We start from the raw sequence: 20955 nt of genomic DNA, 5'->3' as shown, positions 1-20955 counted from the left end.
TAAAGGTAACATAAATGCAGCTGGGGAGAGGTTCTGAGAAGGAAAGAGGAAAAGCTAGCATCAGTGCTCGGCCGACTCTGAGCTGGCCTTCCAAGTGTTCTGCTAGATCACCAGGCGTGAGGCCGAGAGCCGGGGGACCAGGACTCGGCAGATGCAGGTGTGGCTCTGGGGGCCCGGCCCAGAGGACAACCCCAGAGGCTCCTGGGATGTCATCCACGTCACATGACAGCAGAGGAACAGCTCTTTTTTGGCTTGTGGTTTCTCCTTAGAGGACGTAGAGATCATAGTTTTGTCAAGTGTAACAAAAATGTACATTTACCTAAAATTGCCTGCATTCTTCAGGTATTTGGGGATATAACCATGTTCTGTAAGTAACTGGGCTTCTGTGAACCGTGTGTGTGGCCCGATGCTAGGCTCTGTGGGAGGGACGTGGCATCGAACCCTCACCACAGCCCTACAGGCTATGGCATGATCACCTCCGTGCACGGGTGCACCTGACACACAGGCCGTGGCTGCTCCAGCTTGTAGCTCGCCCGTGTCTGATCCTGGCTCGAGCCTGTGTCCTCCAGACTCAAGGCCGTGCCCATTCCCAGCTCAGACCATGAGCCCGGCGAGCTGCCTGCACACGATGCCAGCGTGGCCGGGGGAGGTGAGGAGTGAGCCGGCCAGGAGCCTGGCCCCGCGGCTGAGGCACCCTGGCCAGGGCGGGACAGCAGGGGATGTGCTGGTGTCCACACAGACAGGTCCGGAAAAACGTTCTGTGGCCGTAGACAGACAGTCTGGACGATGCGCAGGGAGCACGCAGGTGCCTGGAGTTGTTTGCAGACGTGGAGGTGCCTGGAGGTGCCTGGACATCTGGAGTTTATTAAATGCAAGGATCCGGGCTCTTCAGGCTGTTCAGTGATAGCAATCAGTGCCTTGAGCAGGAAGGTTAAAAAAAGGAAATGATATTTTTGGATAATTAATCTCTGGTCCTAAGGAGGACGGATCCAAATGGAACGAGCAGCACCAGAACTGAATGGGGCGCTGAGGAGAGTGATGGGATTCCAGTGGGAGTGAGGAGCACCTGCTCCCAGAGGTGACCGTGAGGGCGGCGAGGGGCAGGGGAGCCTGTTTATGGATGCCAGGGAGTTAATGTTTTCAGATGCTTGTAAAGGCACGTTCTTGCTCTGTGGCCATCACCAGAGCTCTGCCAGGTGAGGCGTGGTCCGTCTCCAGGTGCCCACACAAGATCCCTGCTGGTTTCTCCAACGGCTTGGCCACAGACTCCTGGATGGCAAACTCATGGCTGCTTCTGTGTCCACTGGCCGGCATTCTGCTCATAGGACAGTGGCACACGCTTCCATAGGACAGTGGCACACACTTCCATAGGACAGTGGCACACGCTTCCATAGGACAGTGGCACACGCTTCCATAGAGCAGTGTGCACACGCTCCCATAGGACAGTGGCACACGCTCCCATAGGACAGTGGCACACGCTCCCATAGGACAGCACACGCTCCCATAGGACAGTGACAGACGCTCCCATAGGACAGTGGCACACGCTTCCATAGGACAGTGACACACGCTTCCATAACACAGTGTGCACATGCTTCCACAGGACAGTGGCACACGCTTCCATAGAGCAGTGTGCACATGCTCCCATAGGACAGTGGCACACGCTTCCATTACACAGTGTGCACATGCTTCCACAGGACAGTGGCACACGCTTCCATAGAGCAGTGTGCACACGCTCCCATAGGACAGTGGCGGACGCTCCCATAGGACAGTGGCACACGCTCCCATAACACAGTGGCACACGCTTCCACAGGACAGTGTGCACACGCTTCCATAGAGCAGTGTGAACATGCTCCCATAGGACAGTGGCACACGCTTCCATAGGACAGTGGCACACGCTTCCATAACACAGTGTGCACATGCTTCCACAGGACAGTGGCACACGCTTCCATAGGACAGTGGCACACGTTCCCATAGGACAGTGGCACACGCTTCCATAGGACAGTGGCACACGCTCCCATAGGACAGTGGCACACACTCCCATGGGACAGCACACGCTCCCATAGGACAGTGGCACACGCTCCCATAGGACAGTGGCACACGCTCCCATAGGACAGTGACACACGCTTCCATAACCCAGTGTGCACACGCTTCCACAGGACAGTGGCACACGCTTCCATGGAGCAGTGTGCACACGCTTCCATAGGACAGTGACACACGCTTCCGTAACACAGTGTGCACACGCTTCCACAGGACAGTGGCACACGCTTCCATAGAGCAGTGTGCACACGCTTCCATAGGACAGTGGCACACGCTCCCATAGGACAGTGGCACACGCTTCCATAGAGCAGTGTGCACACGCTCCCATAGGACAGTGGCACACGCTCCCATAACACAGTGGCACACGCTCCCATAGGACAGCACACGCTCCCATAGGACAGTGGCAGACGCTCCCATAGGACAGTGGCACACGCTTCCATAGGACAGTGTGCACATGCTCCCATAGGACAGTGGCACAGCTGGGGCCGCCTGAGTGCTGGCCAGTTAGCTGGGCCTTTGGTGAGACTGTCAGCGGGGACACCTGGTGTGGCCTCCACGTGTGGCCTGGGCTCTGTGTCACACGGTGCGGGATGGTGGCTGGCACTCTCCTCACGTAGCCTCTGGTGATGGCAGCATCATGTTTATCATTTCTCATGACCAAAGGCCAGTCCTGCCCACCATGACCCAGGGGAGAGGCACTGGACGCCTCCTTTTGATGGGGCGACATCACAGAATTTGTGTTTTTACCTGCCCTGCTCTGGGCGTCTTTGCCTGCTGTCTCTCTCCTGACTACGAGATCCTGTCTGTTTCCTTTGCTACCTTTTTCTTTCATTTCAAATTTCAGGTTAACTTGAAATCAGTTCATGTGTCTTCTGATTCTCTAAACCTGCGTGAGGGCCTTTGGTGAGGTGTGGCCACACTCTGTCCACAGCCGAGAGGGCGTTTGTTAAACATTTGTCCTCCCAGCCTCCCTCAGTCTGGCTCCCGCACACCAAGGGCTTCTGTGTCCTCACATGTGCCCCAGGCCTGGCCCCCAGCTGCACACAGTAGGTTTTCAGTCGGTCTTAGTGGCATCACAGGAGAAGTTTCTGTTTGTTGAGGAAAGCCCTCCTTCCCTGGAGATCTGGGATCCTTCTCTGACCTTTGAGGGACTTTAATTTCCACTTGTCAACCCCAAATCCTGTGCATTTGTACGGCACAGGTAACCTTATCCTGAAAAGAGTTTTTCACTTTACAAAGCATTTAATCATTGACACACCGTAACTCTCTCCTCCTGCTGTTCCCCTGAAAACAGGCTCCTGTTCCCCAGAACTGCATGCCCTGGGGCAGGGGCGAAGGGGGCTTTCAAGGGCTGGAAGCACAGGGTTGTGTCTGGAGAGCTCAGCTGGGGAGCCCGCAGCCAAGCTGGAGGGAGTGTTTCCCTTTTCCTCCTCTGCCCACTCTCTCCTTTGGAGCTCCAGCGAGCTTCATCCCACTCCCTCTCCTGCCTCCCCTCACAGTTACCGTCTAAGTTTCGTCCTTCCAGAACCTCTGTGGACTCAGCTCGGTGAAATCAGACCTTTTCCTTACCCTTCGGGGAATGGACAGGCTGGGCGAGGCCCTCCCTGTGCCAGGAGGCAGCACTGGCTGAGGAGAGGCAGCCTGTGGGGTGACAGTGCTCACTCCTGCCTGCCGGTGCCAGTGCTCCGGGCTGTCAGGCACCACGGCCGCCGGGCTGGCCGGTTCTGTGTGCTCCTGCATATTTTGTTGTTCAGCCTGCTGGCCCTTCTGTCCGGGACGCACTTGCCCTGTGAGCAGGACACAGATTCCTGCCTGGAATGGCCGCGCACCTGGCCCTTAACCTGGCGGAACCCGGGCAGGTGCTCAGGGCAGTGCCTGCAGATGGGGCCATTTTAGTCTCCGGAGACTCCTGTCCCTGGACGCCCCCTGGCTCTGCTGCCAGAGTTCATGGGCCCTTCGAGATCTGTACCCGCGCCCGTGAGGTGAGGCGAAGCTTACACCAGCCTCCAGCCTGTGGGGAGAACCCGGAGCGCACGTGCTGGAGGCTACACGGTGCCTGGTGTTCAGGTGAGCGCTCAGGAGCGGAATGTCGCTGCTTTCCCAGAAAGCGGTGTCAAGCAGTGAGATCGAGTCCTGTGACTTTGTCCCCAGGCGTCGGATGGGGGGTGAGTGGGCGACGGCACAGGGCGACGGCTCTGTCTCCTTCACTCCTGGTTCTGAAGGCCCTGGAGTCACCCGGTGCCTGCCCGCTGCTCACCCTGGAAGCGTGCAATGCCTGGGGTTTCTCCCCCTTGTGGTGGGGCTCCCGGGGGGCTGCGTGTATGTGAGTGGGCGGGGCACGGGGTAATGGGGAGTAAACACAGTGGCAAGAAGCAGGGCATGGCTGGTGTGCCCCCACCCTGGCCGGCTGAGCCTCCCCCATGGTTTCCCCTCACCAGCCCTGGGAATCCCATGGCCAGGTTCAGAAGACGTGCCCACACGGCGCTGGGGGTTGTGTCTGCCCTGCCGAACGAGACAGAAAGACAAAGACCAAACACGTGGACACACGAAGCTCCGTGGAGAGACGCGGGAGCTACAAGGTGCGAACGTGCAGTCAGGGCTTCTCAGAAGTCTGATTTGAACTGAAAAGTGAAGGATGAGGAGGAAGGTGTTTGTATTTCCTACAAAGGAGGAGTGAATACAGTGCCCCAAACAGGAAAGCGTTTCGCTTGTTCTGCTAAAAAAGACCAGGTGCTGGAATGTCAGGAGAGGACACAGTGGACAGAAGTTAAAGATTCACCAGCGACTGTGCGTGGAGGGGAGGCCACAGTGAGGAGCCTGAATTCTATATGAAGTCAGGACACAGATCTGGTAAACTGTATGCTGGTAAACTGCTGAAGCGATATAACCACGTGAATGATATTCCTTCATCTGCATTTTTAAAAGACAACTCATACCACTTCACTCCGTTCGAATTTCTATTCTCAGAAGCAAAAAAAGCAGAAAACAAGTGTTGGTGAGAATATGGGGAAGTTGGACCCGTTGTGTTACTGGTGAGAATATAACAGGCGCAGCCTCTGTTGAAAATGGTATGTTAGTTCCTAAACAATCACACATAGAATTACCATGTAGTCTAGCAGTTCCGCTTCTAGACTGGAGCCCTGGAGAACGGAAAAGCAGGAACCACACAGACCATGTTTATGACGGGACTATTCTCAGGACCTGAAAGATGGGACAACCCAGGTGTCCATGGACAGATCCACGTAAACACAGTGTGGTCTGTACATACAGGAACATTGTTCAGCATTAACAGCATTACATGCTACATGCTGTAACGTGGATGGACCTTGAAAACATCCTTAATGGGACGGGCCAGACACAGGAGGATGCATGTTGTATGATTCCACTTGTACGAGGTACCTGGAGTCGCCACATTCCTGGGCAGAAGGTAGAGCGGCGCTTGCCACGGGCTGGGGGAGGGCCACGGGGTGGAATCAATGTTTGGAAAGATGAAGAAGTGCTGGAAATGGGTAGTGGTGTCAGATGCATAATGTGAACATAAAGACCATGAAGTAAATGCCAACCACTTAAAAATGGTTAAAAGTCTAGGTTACATATATAGTTAAACCTTAGTTGAACATCTCAAACAATTCGATTCTCGCCCAAATTGTTCACATAAAATGTCTCCATTGTCGGACAAAACTTCAGTTCTCAACCTGACAGCCCTTCGATGCTGATACCTGTGATAAGTCACGGGTGAGGAGGGAGAGGAGATGAAGGCCGACTCGTCAATTTTCGGTGTCAACAGCAGTGTTAGCAGGACCCTGTGGGGCAGGTGGCGGGACGGGGGTAAGTTGCCTGTCCTTAGCAGGTGGGTGGTACTGCAGGGATTAACTGGAAGAGATGAGCAAGGGCGTGCAGGCACAGGTGACGGGCGTCGGAGGACTCGCATTGCTGTGGACGACTGGCCTGTGCGAAGGAGGCGGGGTCTCGGGCGCGGCTGCGGCTGTGCTAACCCACAGGCTGCTGTGCCCACGCGGGAAGTCTCCCGGCGAAGAAATGAGGATGTGACAGCAGCCTGGGCCGGGGAGCTGGGTTGGTTAGAGTGTGGTCCCGATACACCGAGATTCCGGGCTCCACTCAGGCCAGGACACATCCAGGAATCAGCCAGTGAATCAGAAATAAGGGAAAGGACAAATCCGGTCTCTCTCCCCCCTCCCACTCTCTCTCTCAAGTCAATACATTTTTTTAAAGAGAAAGAAAGAGCGTATTACGGGAGGTGTGAGGCTGTGTGCATGGCATTTGACAAGCTCCGGAACCTGGAGTTGGTGTCACACCCGAAACATATGTGTCACCATAGCCCTGGTCCTTTCATGGCAGGAAGTCAGTTCTTGTCGGTGAGCTTCTCCCTGAGAGGCGACCGGACCTCCTGGGCCTCCAGTGCTCAGGGGCAGCCCCGCAACGCAGAGCGCGCCGCAGTGGGTCCCGCGGCTGGAAGCCTCGTTGCCCCTCACGCTGCACCCGGAGCCGGGCAGGAACGTCCGACCTGCGGGCCCTGTGAGGCCCGAGAAATCATTGGGGCTGTCCTGCCAAGGCAACCGCAGGCAGCACTTGAAATTCAGCAAATTCAGGAGCTTTTTCATAGCAACATAAATTTATAGGAAGTGCATTATAGTAAGCGAACAATGTTATAAATGTCCAACAGCCTTGGTAGAAAAGAGGTTCCCACCCCTGCCTCGGGCGGTCTTTCATCAACCCTCCTGGGCTTTATTCTGCCCTTCATGAAGCCGAGATGACCGTGCTTAAGGAGCAGACTTGTTAACGATTAAAGGTCAGTCCCTGGCGGCGGGCAGCCAGGGCGGGCAGTCGGTGGCCCTGTGACCGGGGGCAGACTCTGGGGCAGAGGGACAGGGATGCCCGGCGGAGTCTGGGACACTTGGCATTCTCAGGAATTTGTTTCCGAGGACGGGAGACGCTGCCATAGTCTCTGTGGAAAGGAAGAGCATGGGTCATGGTCAGGGGACAGAACATAGAGAGTGACAGCTGTCTGCTCGTCCCCGGGGGCCGTGCGTGGGGCCCTGGGAGAGTGATGGTTTCGGGTAGTGGCTTTCTTTTTAAAAGTACAGCAGTTTCCTTCCGTGAGATCAGCTACCACCACACCTTGGATATCACTCCTCCAAAAGTTATTTTTAACCTTCATCCTCCTTTCCTCATAATTATATTCATAAGCAAATGAAATAAGCATGAACAAATGAAATAGTGTATGCTCTAAAACATGCTCAAAATAGAGTAGTAAGATGAGCTAGCAATGACATAAAGTTAAAAATGATTTCAGTATTTTACTTATTAATCATATTTATGTTTCGCTCTCATTAGAACTATCACTAATCCTGCCTTTTCTTGGAGAGTTCTATAATGGAATATGCCTCTTTATTTTGAAAATGCTGATTCAACAGTTTGAAATACAGCAATTTCAAAATCCGTTCATTTCTAATCTTCTTAAAAATTGCCACTGCCAAATAGACACTGCACAGGATACGTGCTGCAAGTGGGAACATTATGTCATTGGCTGGCTGGCTGCACGTGTGAGCCTCAGGCTAGAATCCTGTCCCTCAGTTAGGCAGGATTTTAGTAAAATTCTGATGGTAAATTTCCATCTTCCCTGATGCCTGTCAATTGGGCCTAAACATAAATCAGAAGATGTAGCATTTTCCTATTTTTTTTAAAAAAAAATTTATTGATTTTTAGAGAGAGAGGAAGGAAGAGGGAGAGACAGAAACATTGATGAGAAAGAAGCATTGATCTGCTGCCTCCGGCATGCCCCCTATTGGGAATGGAGCCCAGAGCCAGGAATCAAACAGTGACCTCCTGGTTCATGGGTCAACACTCAACCACTGAGCCACACCACTGGCCACATTTTTCTATTTTTAACCAATGGGCTTCAAACCCACTGTAATTATTCTTTGGCTGGGTTATTTTGTAGGTGGAAAATTCTGTTGCTGGGAATTTAAAATAGGAAATTATGAGAGTTTTCATAGATGATGCATTTATGTCTCTGAGTAGAAAGTCATGTGATAATGGAAACATTTCCAAACACAGGTCTTTACACTGCCTCGGCCTGGGACCCCTTGCTCTCCAAGCAGTGTCTCTGTCCCCTGCTCAGACACCCCTTTCCCCGGGTGGGCTCCGTGTCCTTTGAGCCCGCGCCTCAGCAGCCTCCCGGAAGTGAGCTCCGCAGCACCCGCCCTCGGCACGGACAGCGCTTTGCTTTCCTGTAGCAGAAATGCAGAATTTTAGTCTGACAACTTTTCAAGCACTTTGTCATGAGAGAACTCAGACATGTCTGTATGCTTCCAAATATTTTCTTGTCATTCCCCATCATATCACAAATATTGTAACACTAGAGGCCTGGTGCATGAAATTCATGCAGGGGAGGGGGGTTCCCTCATCCCAACCTGCACCCACTCTAATCCGGGACCCCTCGGGATGTCCGACTGCCGGCAGTCAGACATCCCTCTCGCAATCTGGGACTGCTGGCTCTTAACCACTTGCCTGCCTGCCTGTTTGCCCCTAATTGCCTCTGCCTGACGGCCTGATGCCCCTAACTGCTCCCCTGCCTGCCTAATCACCCCTAACCGCCTCTGCCTGCCAGCCTGATCACCCTCTAACAGCTCTCCCCTGCCAGCCTGATCGCCCCGATCAACGCCTAACTGCTCTCCCCAGCCAGCCTGATCACCCCCTAACTGCTCTCCCTGGCCAGCCTGATTGCCCCTAACTGCTCTCCAGGCTGACCTGATCACCCCCTAACTGCTCTCTCCTGCTGGCCTGATTGTCCCTAACTGCTTTCCACTGCTGGCCTGATCATCCCTAACCACCTCTGCCTGGGCCCTCGCCACTGTGGCTTTGTCTGGAAGGACGTCCAGAAGATGTCCAGTCTAATTAGCATATTACCTTTTTATTAGTATAGATGTCTGCTGTTTAAGATAACATAATCGAGCCTGGCCAGTGTGGCTCAGTTGGCTGAGTGGCCCGAGCGCCCAGAGGTCATGGTCAGTTCCCAGTGGGGCACATGCCCGGGTTGTGGGTGCGATTCCAGTGGGGGACGTTCCGGAGGCAGTCTGTGGACGTTTGTCTCTCATTGCTGTTTCTACCTCCCTCGCCTTTCCTCTCTAAAAAATCAATTAAAAACCACATATTTTTAAAAAGATGATATAATTTTCTACGTTCATTTAATCTGTCTCAGAAACTAGCCATACGTTGTGATGTGCTGGGGTCGGGTACCTCATACAGGTGATGCTCCAGACCCTCTGCCCTGGGACCCTCCCTCCTCCCACAGGACACGGTGAGACATGAAGTCTGTCCAAGCGAGGGCCCTGGAGCCACCTGCGCGTGGATAAAAGTGAGCTTTACTCCCCACGTTGTGGGCAGTCTAGTGCCAGGACGTGTGGCTGCAGAGGATGGGAACCCCCGAATCCTGTGCCCGCATCACAAGGACGCGATGCAGCTCTGCTCTGAGCCTCAGTGCGGTCCCTCCTCGGGGTGGGGGTGGGTGTGGGTGAGGCGCGCTCTGCCCCCACCGCGCAGCATGGTACATGGATCCCCTCCCGACTTAGGCTCAAACGTGTACCTTGTAGGAAAGCACAGGCTGCAGCAGGCGCGGCTGTGAGCCTGTCCCTGCCATTGTCCCCTAGCCTCTTCCTTCCTGCCCAAATAGAGACTCCCGTGTGAAGGTGAGAAACAGGGCCCTTCTGATCATGCCAGCTCTTCCTTTTTGCCACATCCTTGCGCATGGCAGGGGTTCCTGATCAGTGGCATGTTCAGAGAGCTACTTCTTGTTTTCCCACTGTCACATGTCATTTAAGAAGCCATTTGAATACACATTAAAATTCTAATGGAATTGCTCTCTATTTGCAGTGTCATACCCTGACTCATTCATGGTGGGATGAGGTGGTGAGCTAGAGCCATTTACTTTTTGAATGAACAGAAAAGCTAATTTCTGCCTCATCAGCTTAGCCTATGAATGTTCAATTTCACCCATTCTGAATGACTACTCCCACATCAGCTTAATGTTTTGGTTAATGGGTAGTTATAATTTATATTTATAGCCACTTTTAAACTAGAAAATTTAGGACCTAAATTCTGCCATTCTTTATAACTAGTCACTATATTGTACTTCAGGGGAAAAGTCCTTAAGCTTTTACTAACTTTGCTGGTGCTGCAACAAAATAGAGGGTGATTTATTTTTAGTTGTTAATTTAAGAACAGAATTTAACAAATATGTTTAGAAAATTTATACTGAAAAATGGAAAATAACTTTATGACATTGAGAACTTAGCTATTGAAATGCATTCTTTTAGTTGCATTTCATCAAGAAAGTTAATTATATCAGAATACTAATTATTATAGATTTAAACATTTTTTAGTAAACATGTTAAAATTTCACATGAAGTCAATGATTTTTTAAAATCTTGTCCCCAAATAATAGAAAATATGTAACTATGTAAATATGTAAATGGAAGTAACTGTCACTGAATCGGTGCCGTACAGAGGAATTTTGCCCGTTTCCTCCATGCCGAGCCCTCTCTTTTGGGTCATGTGGTCCCTGGGTACATGAGCTGTACATTGGCCACACCACACATTTCTGGAAATGAATTCGACCTGAGTCACTGGCTCAGTCACAAAGAGGCACCATGTTCTGCAAAGTAGTTTTCCAGATGAAATAAATTACAAACCCTCCTCCCTTTTCTCTTCCTCCAATAATGTCATCATCTCAATGGGCAAAAACTAGAACCATTTCCCTTAAGATCGGGAACAAGACAGGGATGCCCACTTTCACCACTCTTACTCACCATAGTGCTAGAAGTCCTAGCCACAGCAAGAAGAAATAAAAGGCAAACACATTGGAAAGAAAGAAGTAAAACTGTCATTATTTGCAGATGACATGATACTGTATATAGAAAAACCCTAAAGATTCTACCAAAAAATGTCTATAATTTCTAAAATGCATATATTTCTACCCTAATAAATTCATTACTGTAATCATATGATCATTTCTTTTAGAAAGATGTCTGAACATCATTTTAGGATGTTTTCTCTATGTGCTGTGGGGTCTGCATTGGGACTCGCCCTTGTAAAGGACGGTGTAGCTTATTTTATCTTAAGGCATTGATAAACTTACTAGGTTCAGCCATGGGAGGAAAACTGACTTCTCTGGCCCTTGATATTGGCCTGAGAGACTAAATAAGAATATATATTCTAAACATTCTCTGCTTGCATTGCCATTAGTCAAGGGACTCCTTGCTTTTGTTGATAACCATCTTCCAGGACATTAACCCATTAATTAATTAATTAATTAATTAATTAATATGTGAGTGTGGATTGCTGAGTGAATTAATACAGACTTTCACAATATGGCTACATGAAATATTAGTGATAAAGACATTCTTTCTGAATGGATTTACTGAAGCCCTGGGTGCCTACTAGTCTGCATTTACTATAACTGAAACAGGTTCAGTTGCCTGTCACAGTGAAAGCCAAACTTGTGCTTTCCTTTCTCACCAGCAAGAAGAAAAGTGGTTTATTCAAGGGCCAGCTGCCTGAAAAGATGGTGTACTATCCTCCCAAAGCCAGTCTCAACATCTCAGTGCAGGCAGAGATTTTATTTTATTATTTTTTTAATATATTTTTTATTGATTAAGATATTACATATGTGTCCTTATCCCCACGTTACCCTCTACCCGCCCCCCCCCCCCCCCCCGGCTCATGCCCTCACCCCCCGTTGTCCATGTCCATTGGTTAGGCCTATATGCTTGCATATAAGTCCTTTGGTTGATCTTTCCCCCTTACCCCCACCCTCCCCTACTTTCCCTCCAAGGCCCGACAGTCCAATCAATGCCTCTCCATCTCTGGATCAGTCCTTATTCATCAGTTTATGTTGTTCATTATATTCCGCAAATGAGTGAGATCATGTGGTATTTATCCGCTCTCCAGTTCCATCCATGCTGTGGCAAATGGTAAGAGTTCCTTTTTCTTCTTCCTCTTCTTAAAGAATACCTTTCAGCATTTCATATAATGCTGGTTTGGTGGTGATGAACTCCTTTAGCTTTTTCTTATCTGTGAAGCTCTTTATCTGACCGTCTATTCTGAATGATAGCTTTGCTGGATAAAGTAATCTTGGTTGTAGGTTCTTGGCATTCATCACTTTGAATATTTCTTGCCACTCTCTTCTGGCTTGCATGGTTTCTGTTGAGAAATCAGCTGACAGTCATATGGGTACTCCCTTGTAGGTAACTGACTGTCTTTCTCTTGCTGCTTTTAAGATTCTCTCTTTGTCTTTTGCTCTTGGCATTTTAATTATGATGTATCTTGGTGTGGTCCTCTTTGGGTTCCTTTTGTTTGGGGTTCTCTGTGCTTCCTGGACTTGTAAGTTTATTTCTTTGACCAGGTAGGGGAAGTTTTCTGTCATTATTTCTTCAAATAGGTTTTCAATATCTTGCCCTCTCTCTTCTTCTGGTACCCCTATAATTCTGATGTTGGTACGCTTGAAGTTGTCCCAGAGGCTCCTTACACTATCTTCATATTTTTGGAATCTTTTTTCTTTTTTCTTTTTCGGTTGGGTATTTTTTGTTTCTTCGTATTTCAAATCTTTGACTTGATTCTTGGGATCCTCTTGTCTGCTGTTGGATCTCTGTATATTATTCTTTATTTCAGTCAGCGTATGCTTAATTTCTAGTTGGTCTTTTTTCATATCCTCCAGGGTCTCACTAAATTTATCGGCGGTTTCCATAAAATTCTTGAAAAACCTTATAAACGTGGCCTTGAACTCTATATCCAGTCATTTGCTTTCCTCCATTTCTGTCATTTGTGACCTATTTCTTTGTCTCTGCATTTTTTATGCTTCCCTGTGTTGGTAGAGTGGTTTTGTGTGCTAGGTGTCCTGTAGGGCCCAGTGGCTCAGCCTCCCCAGTTACCTGAGGTAGACACTCTTGGTGTACCCCCTTGTGGGCTTTGTGCACAGTCTTATTGTAGTTATGCCTTGATTGTTGTAGGATCACTGGGAGGGATTGACCTCCAGGCCAATTGGCAGTGAGAATCAGCTGTGTCTGCAATGGGAGAACTTCTGTGCTGAAGACACCCTTCTGAGGCAAGACTTGCTTCAGTGGGGCTTTGGTGCTCACTGAGTCTGCACCCTGAGTGTGTCCCTTATGGATCTGAGGAGTTGTAATCTGGATGGTCCCCCTCTGACCACTGGGTACACTGGCTCTTGGATCTAAGGAGGTGCTAATTTAGCTGCTGCCTGAGGCTACCCAGCAGGAGCTAAGAAGAGAACTTCCTTTTTTGGAGTTTGGAGGTGCCCTGATGAGGCCCAGCTGTGAAGCAATGCAAGCCGCTGTGGGGCCTTGGGCCTTCTCTTGGAAGTTCTGGGTCTGTCTGGCCCAGCTGCAGTTTGTTAGGTAATTTTCAGGTTGCAAAGGGCTGGGGCATTCATATGCAAAAGCCTCTGCCACAGCCTGGGTGGGGCGAGGTCTCAGGGAATCAAAGGGCGGAGCAAGCAGCTATGGCGGATTTTCAGCCCTGCCCTAAGGGGCCCCACGTCTCAGTGTCCCGGTAATTGCTGCAAGCACCTCTGAGGGAAAGCCGCCCTCAAGTTCTGAGTTCTGCCCGCTGCCAGACAGTCCAGTTTCTCCCCTTATGAGTCCTGGGTCCCCGGAATCAGAGTTCAGAGCAGTCGGGAGCTTGTGACTCCCTCCTGATTCAGAAAGACAGCCGCGTCCTCAGGTGCCAGCCCCTTTCTGCGTGCGCGAGCCATGGTACCTCTGCACTTTACTTCCGCAGCTCCTCTGGCTCTCAGTGTGCTTTTCTTTCCTTCTAGTTGTAGAATTTCCACTCAGCCAGCCTTCCTGTAGTTCTGGATGATGTCCGTTTTGTCTTTTTGTTGTATTTTTGAAGTTGTTGTGGGAGGCAGCAATTTCCTGGTGTTTATCTATGCCACCATCTTAGTTTCTCTCCAGGCAGAGATTTTAAAAGGAGGGAGAGGGATAGCAGTAATCGAGGGGAAAGGGTTGAAAGTTCTCTATTTGCAGACCAGCATAGTCTAATTGAAAAGGATATTGAAACTGGTCAAGTGATGGTCTGGTGTGCATCATCCTGGTCTTTGTCATCCTGGTTTTATGTCATCTTGGTTCTTTGGTTGAAGGACAGCAAATCTTCCAGAGCTGAGATGACTAAGGTTGCAGTCTGTTTCTTTTGAAGTTAGTTCCTAGGATTCTTATACAAATATGTTGTTTATCTTCAAGTTACATATGAAGCAGAGTCAGCATTCACAAAAACAGTATCAAAAGAATGGTGGGTGGGTTACAATCCCCACTGTTGCAATACTGTGATCTAATGAAGGCAGTATCTGTCAGTCCAGAATTTCGTATTTAAGTGTCATCTTTTTGTTACATGCTATGTCTTCTTGCCCTCTCTCCCATTGATTCCTGCGTTTGAATGATAACTAAGTGCAGGAGATGTGTTTTGTCTATAAGGTATCTGAATGTGTCATGCAGGGTGAAATTCAAGGTTAGATTTTGCTGCTGCAGTTGAGGTTTTGTAGGTGGTTGTTCAGTGAAGATGAGATAAGCTAAGTCTGGACAGTAAAAGGAGTCAAGTTGTGCTGAAGGAAATTGTTTTCCTCTTAATTTGTTTTCATTGCCCTCAAATGCACATGTCCATCCAGTGAGCAAAACAAAGCAAAGAAACCAAAACCAAACAATTTGCCAGATTTCTCATGCTTCCCCTTTTTGTTTTGGCACTTGGAGAATTTCCAAGAAGTAGGTGATTCTTCACCCTCCATGTTTTGTCTTTCCTTGCAACTCTGGCCACTCAGGCCTCACCTGCATTTTCAGTCTTGCCTCATTCCAAGGACAGATCCTAACTCAATCAGAAACCACTTCAAGAACTCAGAGAAGTTATGAGCACAACACATGATGTACTGAGCAAGAATTATGGTCGTGCATTTATATATTCTCAATCCTCCCATGAGCCCTACAAATTTAATGTCATTTTTCCCAAATGCACATGAGAGGAAATTATTCCTCAGCTACCCACTATGTTTATTTTGAGAACTTTGAAAAAAATACCAAAGGGACAAACAATCTCAGGAGGCAAATTTGTTATCTCCAATTGTCCCAGAGAAGCAATATTTTAAAACAATGCTGAAAACTGGGATATATTTCAAATAACCATGTGTGTGGATGGATGTCCATGGTAGAGTCTTTAAAGGCGGGAGGTTGCCTTCAAATATTAGTTTGTAGATTTAATTTATTGTTTTATCAATAAGATATTATAAGTGCAATTTAGTAGTAAAGGATGCTAGGTAGAGGGGACAAAGTTGGGGGGGGTGATGGGGGACATCTGTAATACTGTCAACAATAAAAACTAAATTTAAAAAAGAGAGAGAAGGAAAAGTCGTCCTCTTTGCAATTTCCCAAGCTGCCTCTGGCTCACTGCGGTAGATGATGAAGTGTGGCGGCTGCGTACTGTGCTATGCTTATGCAGCCAGAGGTTTTTATTCCATAGAAATAGAATGAGGTTCTGACCCCAGAGTTTCCTGTTCTTCTGTGATGACTGCAGACCAGTGTGTGTACCTGACCTTCACTCACTGGCCACTGAGAGTCAGTCTGGATGAAGCACTGTGCCTGCAGCCACAGTGGTTTCCTTCCAGTGACAGTGGGTGTACCTCCAGCTTGTGTCTGGCTGGTTTTATGTCACCTTGTTGACCAACTTTATCTTCTCAGGAGCATGAACATCATATTGTTTAGGGGTATTTGGTCCAGATCTTTTCTCTGTCAGACTCTCAGAATTCTGGGATCTCAGCAGGTGCAATGATGGAGTATAAGACACAAGCAAGCCCAAGAGAAGGTCCCCCTTGGCGAATGAAAGACTGTGAAGCAAGTGTCTGTTTCCATCTGCAGTCTCCATATTGAGTACTATGTGTGCAAAGAAGCACCGTGGTCCAATTCATACTGCAAGTCACTGTAGGTGGGATTGTTGCTTTCTCACATTGACCTAGAGCAGCGGTTCTCAACCTGTGGGTCACAACCCCTTGGGGGGTTGAACGACCCTTTCACAGGGGTCACCTAAGACCATCGGAAAACACATATATAATTACGTACTGTTTTTGTGATTAATCACTATGCTTTAATTATGTTCAATTTGTAACAATGAAATTGGGGGTCACCACAACATGAGGAACTGTATTAAAGGGTCGCGGCGTTAGGAAGGTTGACAACCACTGACCTAGAGTAAGGTTGTCGGTGGAAGATTTAGCTCCAATAAGAAAGGTTGCTGGTTTCACACTTTAACCTGACGCCATGGCAGTCATGTGGGAGTCTCCACTGTCTTGTGGAAGGTGTGTTACAGTTTCAACTCCCGGCCATTGTCTTAGTGCTCTCTTGCCGTTTATTTATTTATTTCAAGCACAGTTTACGTGCAGTGTTATTTCATGTTGGTTTCAGGTGTGCAGCGTAGCGGTAGGTGATCATATGCTTTGCCGTCTTCCCGGCATCCCCAGGCCTACCTGACATCCATGTTATACGGATCACACGCCCCACCCTGTGCTTGGCCTTAACTGCCATTTTGTGCTTCTTAATCCCTTCACCTTCTTTTATGCAGCCCCAAGCCCCCCCCCCCCCCCCTCCGGCAACCTCCAGTCTGTTCTGTGTCGATTCTTGATGTTAGAGAAGGTGTCTTGATTAACAAATAACAGTGACATTAAGAATGGTCAACTCAAGATGACCCATAATCTTAATGACATTGATCTGTTTGTTGGCCATGAAACAAACTTTCACCATAAAATGGTGGGTCTCATAGCTTACTTGATATTTTACAATTGAAAAGAATTGCTCACTTCTCACTCATATGGAAAAACAGCTTTTCATGCTAAATGACATAAAAGAGAACTTTAAGAAAATCACAGTTCTTTTTAAAATTATTTATTTTTGAAAGTTTTACATATATCCCCTTTATCCCCCATTGTCCTCTCCCAGCCCATTCCCACCCCCCAACCCAGGCCTTCAACCTCCCTATTGTCTGTGTCCCTTGGTTATGCTTATATGCATACACGTTCTTTAGTTGATCCCTTACCCACATCCCCTTGCCCCTTCCATCCTCCCCTGCCTTCCCTCTGAGGTTTGACAGTCTTTTGATGCTTCTATGTCTCTGGATCTATTTTTATTTATCAGTTTATGCTGTTCATCATATTCCACAAATTCATTTTTTATTATTCTAATTCATTTGTTTTAAAGGCTAAGGTATAAATCTAATACTTTTTAGAACATGTTATTTTCTGATTATGTGCTTAAAACTTATACATTTTATGGTCTTTCTAGTTGTACATAAATCACAGGATTTATTATTAATGGTTTTCTCTTGACTCATAAATGTTGTTGCCAGTAGCTTGGCACCCACAAGTAGCCTAGCAACAAGTCAGCTCTCCAGCAAACAAAGTGTTGCAAATAAAAGAGTTCAAATTCAGGATATTAGTGCATGTGTACTACTAAAATCAAGCTGGAGTGTTCTGATTTGGGGAAGTTGCATGGCAGGCGGGGTTGAGTGAGTTTCCTAGTAAATAATACACTGCCTTCATTCAGAAATAATGGCATCTGTTCAGACCACACACCTTTGACAGGTAACTGAGAGTGTGTAGGTGAGACAAGTGTCATTGTGTCGTCACTGTCTAGTGCAGCGGCTCTCAACCTGTGGGTTGCGACCCCTTTGGGGGTCGAACGACCTTTTCACAGGGGTCGCCTAAGACCAACGGAAAACACATATATAATTACATATTGTTTTTGTGATTAATCACTATGCTTTAATTATGTTCAATTTGTAACAGTGAAATTGGGGGTCACCACAACATGAGGAACTGGTCTAGTGGGTGAGTTCCCTGGGTGCAGTTTCCGCTATAAACCTTCATGCCTTTGGAATAAATGTTTTATTTTCAAGTTGTGCTTATAGTTTTGCACTTTCGGGGATCATTTTCTTGAAAATATCACAAAATATTCCACCTCATAGCTGTTTCACATGTGAAGACGTTGACATGTCTAGTATCAGTTTCCTTGAGTGGAATCAACTTCCACACGGCTGTTCATGTTCCCCGAGAGGGGCACTCCCTGTGTGCTGGTTGCAAGGCCCACATGGAAGAGGGTCAGGCTTCGGGAAGCTGGGGCTTCCTGGGACCATCATTACAGGACCAGTGACCTCGTGGGGGGGGGGGGGCGGATTGTGGAGGGTGGCGCCTGCATCCACAGCACCTGCTGGCTGTGCCCTGGGCTCTCTACCCACCTCTCAGGCCCACAGGCTGCTGCTGCACTTCCAGAAACCCGAGAGGCCTGGGGACACCTGAGGGAGCGACCGCACCATGGGATGTGCCCTGAACATAGGGCTGTGCGTTTGAAACAAATCCTAGAACCTAAAACCAGGAAGCATCCGCTCTCTGCTGATGATCCCCCTCCCCCTGAAACGCTGGCTTTTAAAATTCCAGCCTTAAAGGACCCTGACTTGCTGCTGTAGTCCCCACGAGGATGGAGCGCACGCTGCCATCTCTCCCCCAGGGACTCCCAGGTGGCTCCTACCTGGCAAAGAGGAATAAACCCCATGAGGTCCTCAGAGGGAGGGCAGACCTCCTTCAGATCGGCTGATTGTTTCGGAAAGTTGGATTGAAGGGACTCTCCTTACACATGAAAGAACATTCCCTGCATGAGAAACAGTTACCGGTCCTCGAAGACAGCCAGCAGCAGTGGTAGACCTTTTGTCCCCAGAGTGTGGGGACTGCACCCCGTGGCCTCCCTGTGTGGACACAGCTCATCCCAGCGCATCTCAGGCCCGGTGCTCGGGAAGCAGGCAGTTTCGGGGGCAGCTGCCCGTTCACCTCTCCTGCCAGCGGGTGCCCCGGGGGCAGAGCGTGGAAACATGCCATCCTTTATGTGAGAGGTGGAATTCCCAGAAGGCAGGAATAATCTTATTTATGATTTTAGCCAGTATTTACTACCATGCCTTACAAACAGTCTGAATGCAACAAATGAATCATCTTTTTTTTTCAGTTAACGTTTGTAGGTGTATTAGAAATACCTGTAACCACCACTGAGATTACATTTAAGTACAGACTATATGTTAAGAAGGCATAAAAGCACTTAAATAGTTGAAAAGAGGTAAATCCCTTAAATAACAGATGCCTTTGTGAAGGAAATGACGTTTAGAGGTCCACGCGGACGTACACGTTACCCTGAAATCCTTGCTGGTGGTGACGTTGATCCCAAAGGAGCTGCTTGTCTTGCAGGTGTGGCTGCAGAAGTACGGCTACCTGCCCCCGACGGAGCCGCGGCTGGCGGTGCTGCGCTCGGCCGAGGCCATGCAGTCGGCCCTCGCGGCCATGCAGCAGTTCTACGGCATCAACATGACGGGCAAGGTGGACAGGAACACCATCGAGTAAGTCACACGCGCACATTCTCGGGGCCCCTGAGCCAGACCATGTCTCCTGAAAACCTGAATGACCCGGCGACCTCCAATGGGGTCGCTCGTTTGGGAACTTGCCTTTGGAATTGAGCCTGTTTAAGCTCATTCCTGTGAGAGGTCAAATTTGCTCAGCTGATGTCAGAGACACGTTTTCAAAATAGGAACGACACTGTGCCCGGGAGTGGGAGTCAGAGCGGGCCCTGCTGCAGCCAGGACAAGAGGGGTGTCTGCGACCTGTTGGCGGGCGTCCGGCTGGGAGGGCACACGGCACATCTGCTCCCTGCTGAGTCGTGGCCCAGCGGCCACTTGAAATTGGCCAAATTAGAACTCTGACCCCAAGGGAGATGGACAACTGTCCAAACCAGGGCCCCTGGGGGAGAGGGCAGAGCCAGTCTTCAGCTTCCTGACAGTCCACAAGGGAAAATTGCCCCGACCAGTTAATCAAGGAGGGTTTTCCCTGGAAAAGTCTCTGCCTTCAGTTGCTTCTCTTGAATAGTGTTTGTCATCTCACTGATTGAGGCCTCAGTCATTCGCTCACGCAGCCCCTCAGCAGCCATCTCCACGGGCGTTTCCTCTGGAGGAGGCAGAGGCAGCTCATGGACCTCAGCTCTTTGCGAGGGGCCCGGCGGTCACGGTGCCTGCAGGTCCCAGCAGCGTGGAGGCGGTATGGCTTCTGGAGAGCAGAGGGAGAGGCTCATTCCCTCCTGGAGCCCCTGGGTGTTTCGAGCTCTTGGCACAAAGTAAATCTCCCTCATCACACCCTGTGGTCGTCACCCATCAACGCCCACAGGGGGAGATGGGCGCACTTTTCTCTCCGTCTTTTCCGGTAAAGAAACCACCCACGCCACAGCGGCACCAGGTTGCGGGGACAGTCAGAGGGCATACACTGTGGACTGCAACTGTAGGCCTGAAATCTCTCCTCTCCGCTGAAATGTCTTAGGATTCACTCTGAGTAGCTATACACTTTTATCTAATTTTAGACTCTTGGCAAGATCAGTTGTTTTTAAGTTAAATAATTCCGCTCTCCTCCGGCAGGCAGACGTTAGTACATTCAGACTGTAATTCTTGGGCACTTAAAAGCAGTGCTTCCAGCTGTGGTCACCTCTGCGTCGTGCTGAAGAAAGGAACCATTTTCACGCCACAGATGAAGGTGTTACCTTAAATGGGTTCTATATTGCTTTTATATTAATCAGCATTGGGGTTGGAAAGATAGTAATAAATACATATATGAAAATGAGCTCATTGTCATATATGTCAACAGTTCTTTCAAATAATGGGTTTCTTAGCTAATTTTGGGGCGGAAGCTCTCTTAAGTTCCTTAATAAATGGAACCATTTATGTTATGAAGAAAAGGAGAGAAAGACATGGCACGGCAATAATGAACATGAGTGTAATATGATTTTACAATGTTAATAGGAGACATTTTTAAATTTTAGTTTATCTTTT

The 20955-nt window shown here is 48.8% G+C and overlaps 1 protein-coding gene across 2 annotated transcripts in view; it reads left to right on the top strand.

Annotated features, from left to right (window-relative positions):
• The window catches only part of MMP16 (matrix metallopeptidase 16), a 161726-nt gene that overhangs the window by 70024 nt on the left and 70747 nt on the right, over window positions 1-20955 (top strand). For both annotated transcript variants that reach the window (XM_036337503.1, XM_036337506.1), the window contains exon 2: window positions 19334-19482. In XM_036337503.1, coding sequence (XP_036193396.1) covers window positions 19334-19482 — 149 coding nt within the window. The remainder of the gene's footprint in view (window positions 1-19333; window positions 19483-20955) is intronic.

Source organism: Myotis myotis, unplaced genomic scaffold (genome assembly GCF_014108235.1).
Source record: "Myotis myotis isolate mMyoMyo1 unplaced genomic scaffold, mMyoMyo1.p scaffold_m19_p_16, whole genome shotgun sequence".
Lineage (NCBI taxonomy): Eukaryota > Metazoa > Chordata > Mammalia > Chiroptera > Vespertilionidae > Myotis > Myotis myotis.
This window is presented reverse-complemented; position numbering and strand designations above follow the sequence as displayed.